Source organism: Sinocyclocheilus rhinocerous, unplaced genomic scaffold (genome assembly GCF_001515625.1).
Source record: "Sinocyclocheilus rhinocerous isolate Xijiao unplaced genomic scaffold, SAMN03320098_v1.1 scaffold1877, whole genome shotgun sequence".
NCBI classification, from domain to species: Eukaryota; Metazoa; Chordata; class Actinopteri; order Cypriniformes; family Cyprinidae; genus Sinocyclocheilus; species Sinocyclocheilus rhinocerous.
In genome coordinates, this window is record NW_015629525.1 from 126,197 (window position 1) to 135,418 (window position 9,222).

A 9,222-nucleotide genomic window follows, 5' to 3' on the forward strand; every position below is an offset into this window, starting at 1 on the left:
TAAGGGGCGTAACATTTCCGTCACACGCTTGAGGTATTCGGCCAATCATAACGCACTGGATAGCTGGCCAATCACAGCCCACCTTGCTTTTCAGACCGATGAGCTTTGTAAAAATTGACGCGTTTTAGAAAGGCGGGGCATAGAGAAGAAACAATAATGTACAGTATGTGGAAAATAATGTGTTAAACTGCATAAACACATTTCATTACACCAAATACACAAAATAATGTTCTTTTTAGCAACATCATATGACCCCTTTAAAGTCTTAATTTATGATTTCTGAGTAATATTATGCACATTACATGTGTATATTCAGATGCATCCATGTGTTTCCTAAACCCTCAAAATCTCTTCTCGTCCTCATGGCTTAACAGTGTCTGCTTCGTAAGCTTTCCACAATTAATTAGGATAAATTAGACCCCATTGTGGTAAATACCCTTTCTAAATCCTCTGAAACAAAAAGCTTGATACTGGTCTGGCATGTTGCTCTGGAATGTAACAGCTTGCTTGTAGGCATCCTGGTCAAAAGCAGTGCATCTGTATTTAAAATATGAATATGTTAAAATGAAAGCAAAGCTTCAGAGTTGCAGGGCAGGCAGAGTGGAAGAATTTAATGGAAAGATCATTTGTTCTTGCTGATTTTCTTACACGTACTTAGCTAATACACAGACTCATGTGTGTAGTGGTGGGCAGACTAAATGTATTGCTCATTTGCCTAGCTGAACGTATATGAGCATGTGAGTCAGGGCATCAGAACTTTTCCCTGTGGGCTGGCTGACCTGTGAGCTGCTTATGGAGCCAGCATTTCAATGGGATCACAGATGCACACCCTACACAAAGACTCTTTCATAGACACCTTATTTATGCAGCCTTCTACCTCTGTCACGGTTGCACTACTGAGTGGAGTGCGGAGCAAGGAACAGAGGGAGATGAGGCGTACATCAATCCAGAGAATTTTAATGATAACAAGGAAAACTCACGTAGCACATGTAGACATAAACAAACACAGGTGGAGACTAATGAACTCAATGAAATAATCAGGACAGGAACATAACCAATAAAGGGCTAAACCCTCACAAAACACGGAACAAAGTCTGACATGACTCCCCCCTCCCGGAAGGCGCGTCCCGTGCCATATAACATCTAACGGGAGGGGGGGTGGGCGCTCTGGAGGCCTCTAGGAACAGGGTTAACGGACAGAAGGCCTCCAGGCCGGCGCCCGTTCCGGGACCCATGGCGGATCTGGCAGTTTGAGGCGCCATGGAGGATCTGGCAGTTCGGGGCGCCAGTCCTTCCCTGCAGCTTAGTCCCGTGGTGTCTGGGAGGTCCACGGGGCGATGGTAATTGGCTTTGAGAAAAACTTTCAAAATGGAAAAAAATGGGGAGAAGAGGCGCCGCTCACTTTCAGTCTGGTCCGGTATTCTGTCACGGTTGCACTACTAAGTGGAGTTTTAGTCAGATCCTAAACCATATTTTGTGTTCCATTGCGCTGAGTCGCACTATATCTCGATGCCTTGTTGCTGTGTCTCACAACACATTTTTAGGTGTTGTGTTAAGGTTCTTTAGGCACCCCTGCACTAATAAATAAAGAGGTATCATATCAATCACAAGTTATCATGCTTTAATTTTATGGAGAACCACAAGGCTCAGGACCACTGCTTCTCAAAAATCGGATGACTAGTAACTTAATAAATTCAAGAAAAAAATGTTTTGATTATTGAATCAAAAACGTCCACACACACACACACAAAAACAGAATACTGCTTAACCCTAGGCCTAGATGCTTAACTCTGTCAAGTTTTCGTCATCAGTCAAGAACCTGGGTGTGCTATATAACAGTGATCTGTCATCTGAAGGTCACATTTCTAGCATTTGTATAACTGTGTTTTTCAATCATAAATCTGTCTCTAAATTATGACATACATTATACTCTCAATGTCAGTTGTAGAAAAGTTAATTCATAAATTTATGACCTCAAGGCTAGATTGTAATGCATTACTGGGTGGCTGTCCTGCAAGCTTAGTACACAAAATGGAGCAGCTAGTTACTAGAACCACTACATTAGCTTTGTTCTGTCAGCGTTACATTAGCTGCCTATTAAACATCATACAAATTTTAAATATTTGCTGATTACTTAAGAAGCCCTGAATGGTTTAGCTCCTCAGTTTAGCTCCTCATTGAGCAAGTTCATATCACATTACAGACCTACATGTCCACTGAATTCTCAAAATTTTTGACATTTGATAATTGCTAAAATAACAACGTTGACTGTGGCTGCTAGATTCTTTTCCTATTTAGCATCCAAACACTGGAACAGTCTTCCTAGTGTTGTTGTGAAGTTTTATCAAAAAGGACATTCATCATGCTTAAGACCACCGATAAGCCAGTCTTATATTACTGGCAGACTACAGTACTATAAGTAGACTAAATCCTATAACAGACTACAACTCCTTCCCACCTAATGCTGGTGCGATGTATCTCAATATCATTTTATCAATATCATACCATGTTCGTTCGCTTCGGCCAGAAGAGAACTGGTCCCCTGACTGAGCCTGGATTCTCCTGTAAGTTTTTTTACAGATCACCTGATGGAATTTGGGCTTCTTGCCACTATTGCCTTTTGGCTTGGTTATTTGGGGTCTGAAGGACACTTAAATTTCAGAAGTTTATCGATATGACACAATTGGATGAGAACAAAACTTGAACTGAATTAAGCTGGATGATGGCACTATTGTGGCATCTTGCAACATTGACACTGTTATTGTTATTGAACTGAATTGAATGAACATTCAACTGCCTCCAGCTGAAAAAAGAACAACATTGATGTCTTTTTTTTTTAGAAATGCTTATAGCTGAATTGTCCTCATTTTTAATCAAATTGATGAAACTGATGAACTTCACATTGTTATTGTCAGACCTGAACCAACACTGAAGTGATTGAGCTGAATAATGAAACTATTATCTTTTTAGTCTGAATTTTCTCCATAGTTGAGTTTCCATAATTGAATCTGTTGTTATCCTGTTTATCACTGTGAAGATACTTTGACACAATCTGTATATCTATAGAAATAAAAGTGACTAATTGCAAATATTTTCATAAAAATATAATCTATGAAATGTAATTATAAATAATTAAATATACTTAACCCTCTGGTGCTCTTCAGTCTCTTTTGTCCGAAAAATTTTCTGTTTTGAATTTTTAAAAATCACAGCTTCATTGGAATGGCACGATACTTGGTGACTTTTATGTCATTTGGAATGTGAACACACAAAAAAAATTGAGGGCATGATTCGAGCAGGCTAAGTGGTCGTAAAAAAAATAGTCACACTTGTGGTCTTCGGTCAAAAATGACCGACCATAGGAAATGAATGGAAAATCAACAAAAACACAAAAAATTCAGAGAACAATCTAAAAATCTGCCACAATGCAGAAAAAATCACAGCAATGACGGGGTGAAACTCTAAAACATCAAGAGTGCAAAACCAACACATCCACTCACACACACACGTGTACACACACTTATACACACATACCTTTGAACTGGTGTGACTGTAACACAGCAAATATGTAAAATAAAAGCAATAATTCAACTACAATGCAGTAAAGAAGTGGACAGCAAGGAAAGGGTTTCACTTTAAAACATCAAGAGTGCAAAACAGACACATCCACTCACACACGCACACACATACACACATACACAATTACTGTGAATTGGTATGGCTATAACCATATAGCCAAAACGAGTCAGAAAACTGAAATCAGATCAGACCCAGAAGATTTAAGCTCTGATAAAACATTCCTGTTCATTTTTGTTACATTTTTATAGAATTTTAATGTTTTGTGTAACAAAATGCTTTCTCTGTGTTCAGGTTTGACTGTAGTAATAATAATTCAAAAACTGACGATTCAAATCAACATTTAAAAAAAAAAATCTAAACCTTTTCAAAAAGTTCTTTGAAAATGTTTAAATATATATCTAAACCCACAACTTAATAAAAATAAGTATTTATGTCTAAAAACAATTAGAGAATGTATAGGCCTTTATATAGAGGTATATAGGAATCTATGGGCTAAACCATGGAATTGCAGATGTTTTTCCTATTTTACTCCCACTAGATGGCACTAATCAGGCTTCAAAAATTGGATTTTAAAGGCTTTGACTATTTTAACATGAAATACTGCATTAATTGAAAAGTAATATAAAAATATATATTTTAAAATAATAATATTATTTTCAATGGGAAGAAATTTATCATAATTATTGCATAAATATTAATTAGTGAAATGAAATTATCTCAAAATACAAGAGAAAAAAAGAAAAAAATATTATAATAAATATAGAACAAAAACATGTTACATTGATTTTACTGGGGGGGGGTTACATTTTATGGGTTCACAAGATCATCGCCTCCTAGTGATGAATCATTAGATTTATTTATTTATTTATTTATTGCTGTAAATTAATCACATAATGCTAAACTGTGCATAATGTAAACCATAGGGAAACCACAGACGGTTGTCACTACCTGTTCTACATTAACAGAAAGTCATATTGTAATAGAAATAGGCCACAAAAGATAGATACATTTTCAATTTAATGTATTCCTCAGATTATAATTTAGTATAATATAGTTTTTTTTTTTTGTGCTGTTACCATGGGCAGGACTCAGAAGGACTAGACTAAACGATGCATCCTCACTAGAATACAGCCTTCCATTTGAGAAGCACCCCAGAGCTCGAAACAGTATGACATAATAAAGCCTTGGTTGCTGAAATCATATGAGTTTGCTAGTTTGATACAAAATCCAAACCAATGATTTAAAGCGAAAGACTTATAAATGTTTTGAAGCTTCATTAAAGAGTGTTTTAAATGTGACCATCAATACAGCTCACTAGATTTCAGAGTGCAGCAATACAGTGGGTATCTGCTGTGGGCTGTGTTCCGTTTTTCAGTCCCAGTCCAGCTTTGTTGTGACTTTATCCACATATTCGTGTCTGTTTGTGTGTGTGTATAAACAGAGACTGACAAAGAGAAATGAAATAGACTGTATCCGTATGCCCCACACTTCTGCAGAATTATTCTTCCTTTAATTTTTCATTCCTCACAGAATCTCCAATTATTCTGCATGACTGTGCGCCTTCAACCTCTCCTTCAAATGCACTTGCTCACCTTTCTCCTTCTCTCTCTCTCCATCCCCTTGTTCACATCCCCCTCCTCTCCCTTTAACCCCTCCCACTCCTTCTCTCATTCGCTCTCCTCCAACCCCTCCCCTCCAATCCCCCCATCTCTCTCTGTAGTGAAATGAAGCAGGAGCTGGAGGAGGAGGGTAGTCGCTGTTTGCTTCTGTCCAAGCAGCACAAGTTCAACGAGCACTGCTGCATCCGCTGCTGCTCTCCCTTTACCTTCCTGCTCAACCCCAAGCGCCCGTGTCTGGACTGCCACTACAACGTCTGCAAATCCTGCCGCACCTACAGTCAGAGCGAGAGGGGCTATATCTGCGCCGCCTGCCAAAAGAGCAGGTAAGTGTCCTCTGGCATACACGTACATGTGTGTAAATACATATACATAAGGATAGAGGGGCCATGTCTGTACTTCCTGGTAAATGAACATGTTACAAAATGCACAGTGTCATGCAATTACATCTGGACAAGGGAGACACCACACCTGCTGGTGTACATGGCAACGCACACATCGTTCAAGTAGATTGCAAGGGGCACATGGAAATAAGGAAATAAAACAAAAAATGTTTATAGCGTGATTTTGTTTTAGACACAGTATTGCTTGTTTATTTATAAGTGGCTTTTAAAATATAATGCTAAATGGTTTAAATATAATAGGTTTTAGGCACATTTTTCTGGTTTCGTGTTTATGAATAGGTGCTTGAGCATTATTGATGTAACTGTTGGGGTACTTAAGAAATAAAATATAATAGGTTGTTAAACCTTCTTCTGGTTTCGTGTTTATGAATAGGTGCTTGAGCATTATTGATGTAACTGTTGGGGTACTTAAGAAATAAAATATAATAGGTTGTTAAACCTTCTTCTGGTTTCGTGTTTATGAATAGGTGCTTGAGCATTATTGATGTAACTGTTGGGGTACTTAAGAAATAAAATATAATAGGTTGTTAAACCTTCTTCTGGTTTCGTGTTTATGAATAGGTGCTTGAGCATTATTGATGTAACTGTTGGGGTACTTAAGAAATAAAATATAATAGGTTGTTAAACCTTCTTCTTCATCAACTTGAACATCTTGAGGAGTTCCCCCTGAATTGAAATAACCTGCACTGTGAAAAGCTCTATGCAAATAAATCTAAATTTAAACTAAATTAAACCTAACCCTCAGAAATGTTTAGATATGTTGAAATTGGCACTAGTATAGTGAGTGTATGGAAATATGAAGCAAGAGGGTTGTCCAGAGTGAATGAGAGCTATTTGTGTATTATTATGGCAATACTGGTCCATGTCAGAAAATAAAGTGGGACTGATTATTAACAGGTTAACAGTTTTGTTTTTCAAACTAAGCAAGCATTATTATTACTTTTCAACATTATTATTATTATTATTATTATTATTATTAATATTATTATTTCTAGCATTTTTTGCATCAGCATTTTAAATATCTGGTGCATTTTTGTCACTTTCAGTGGCATATTTGCCTACAGCCGGTTAACATCTTACCCAGATATTTATTCATGCTTGAGCAGTAATAACCCTTTTTCAGCCCTGTTTGATTTACTAAATGCTGGCTTTTACGACTGCTGAATATGTACCCAGCCCTTTGGAGATTTGATGGTGTGTGTGACTGTGTGTTAGCATTTTTCACAAAGCAAGGCTGGAAAGATAGGAGAGAGCAGGAAGAATAAGTAGAGGTTGGACTAGCGAGAGAGATGGTGAGAATTTCTACAGCATATGTTGATTATTATTTATAGTTTTACTGGGTCATGTGGTCTAAATGCATGTGGGTTGAAAAAAAAATAATTCTGTCATTATTTACTTACCCTCATGTCATTCCAAACCTGAACTGTGATTCTTTCTGTGAGTTTCTCTGTTTTATTGGAGCTGTAACAATACAAGTGTGAGTAAAGAATAATAAGAATTACTCTTATTTTAGGTAACTGTCCCTTTAAAATGTACAGCAGTATGAATCAGTGGTGTGCAGCACAATATGAATCAATCAGGAAAATACATCCCATCATCCTTTGCTGTTTTTCGCTCATACTGTCTCTCACTGTCTTATTTGCTGTCTCCCTCTCTCTTCATATCTTTTTTTCTCTCACGTACACTCACTCCGTGCCCGAGGCGTGGATTCTCCACCAGGATTATTTCTCAGCGAGTTTCCTTTCATGTTCTTTCCATGAAATGTTTGCTGTATGAAAAATCTGACTCACAGATTTCATATTACCAGATATCTACATGTATTTCATGATAACAGCAAATAATGATTTCCTATGTCTCTTGCTGAGCAATATTTCAAGAGACGTACCCCGGCTTTCCACTCACAAAACTGATTACGGCAACAAGGAATGAAATTATGCGTTACTTGAAATGAATGCAGTTATGTAGTCAGATGGCCTTTTGAGAGAGCTGAGAATCACTATGCATAATAAGGAAAGCATTTTAATTGCTTTTGTAAAGAGCATATAATGGCATTTATATTGGGTTGGTAATTAAAGGAATGTTCTGGGTTCAAGACAGGTTAATTTCTATCAGCAGTGTCAGTGATATGTGTTACAGATAATGTTAATATTTCATTAACCCTGAACATTCTTTTAGGTAGGTGTATCATGTGCAAGTGCTCATGTGTGTGTATGAAAGAGAGAGAGAGATGCTGACTCAGATGTTACAGTCACACATCTCCACTCACACTTGCACTTAACACATTCAGTAAGACATCACAACAGTGTATGTTCCCTTTTAAATATAAAAAATGTGTATTTTCATGTTTGTGCATGTTTATGTTTATGCCATTATAAAGGTGAAGTGAGATTTGTCTCTTTGCACTGTCATTAAGTATCACTGTATCTTGTAAGCTCCAGACAGTAACACAGACGTGAGCGTTTGGATGGCGCAACGCACAGATGGTGAAATAATGTTGTGTGAGGTATTTAACCTTTGAAAATTCTGTCTAAGGAATATAAAGTTCAAAATATTTGTTCAACAGCATTTGTTTGAGATAAACGTCTTTACTTTCACTTTTTGTGAATTGAATCCATCCTTGTGGAATAAAAGTATTAAATTATTTGAAAAAAAAATCTTACTTTTTTTTTTAGTTTGAAATTTTGAATGGTACTGTCTTTTTATATTTAGGTTTAGGGAATTAATTTTAGTGTGTAACTTGTTCTGCACTACTGGTGATGCGGACATGAACAGGGGTTAAAGCAAAAAAAAATCCTGAGCCTGAACTTTTTTCCGGGGGGAGGGGATGGGGCAGCACATGCAAAGCATGCAACAACTGTCGCAACTTTAACATTTGAAAGGATACTATGGCAAAGTTATTGCTTTCCTTATTCAAACTGGTTTTTTTTTTCATGAATATATGGTTGACTTGAAGAGTGAAAGCTATATCATACACTTGGAAAATTATGAGCTATATCACTGCTTATCGACACTAGGGGTGTGACAATACACTTAGCTCACGAGATGACACAAAATACAGATACTTGGTTCACTAGAACAATACAATATTTTAATACTATGTTTAAGAAATTTTCAATGACAAAATATTTGTCTCTTAATTACAAAAAGTAAAACAATGCAGTTGTATTTGAAATATTTTAACTAATCTAGGGCTGTAACTAATTATTATTTTGGTAATCAAGTAATCTACTGATTATTTTGACAACTGAGTGATCTGATATTTTTTAGTAACACAAATAGACCTAAGTGAAAACGTCTCAGGTTACTTGTGTAACCATGGTTCCCTGAGTTTCCATTCAATTTTAATATTTGGCCTCATGCAAACTCAGAAACGTTTTTTTTGAAATTGCGAAGTACAATAAATGGCATATTTAGAAATACAATGTATTCTCCTGTGCTGGCAAAGGTTTATAAATGATTTACGTTACAAATCTATTGAGAAAATGCACATTTTTATAGATGAACATTAAGCAATTCAAATTCACAGCATATACAGAGGAAGAGATTAGCGCCTTTCACACATACAGTCTTTACTGGTAAACTACTGGTAAGTTACCATTAAGAGATCATGTGTGAACAGGACC

The 9,222-nt window shown here is 36.6% G+C and overlaps 1 protein-coding gene across 1 annotated transcript in view; it reads left to right on the forward strand.

Moving 5' to 3' along the window:
- The window catches only part of myripb (myosin VIIA and Rab interacting protein b), a 192,399-nt gene that overhangs the window by 102,064 nt on the left and 81,113 nt on the right, over positions 1 to 9,222 (forward strand). Inside the window, exon 3 of the mRNA XM_016551168.1 lies at positions 5,300 to 5,521. Within this exon, the coding sequence (XP_016406654.1) occupies positions 5,300 to 5,521 (222 nt within the window). The remainder of the gene's footprint in view (positions 1 to 5,299; positions 5,522 to 9,222) is intronic.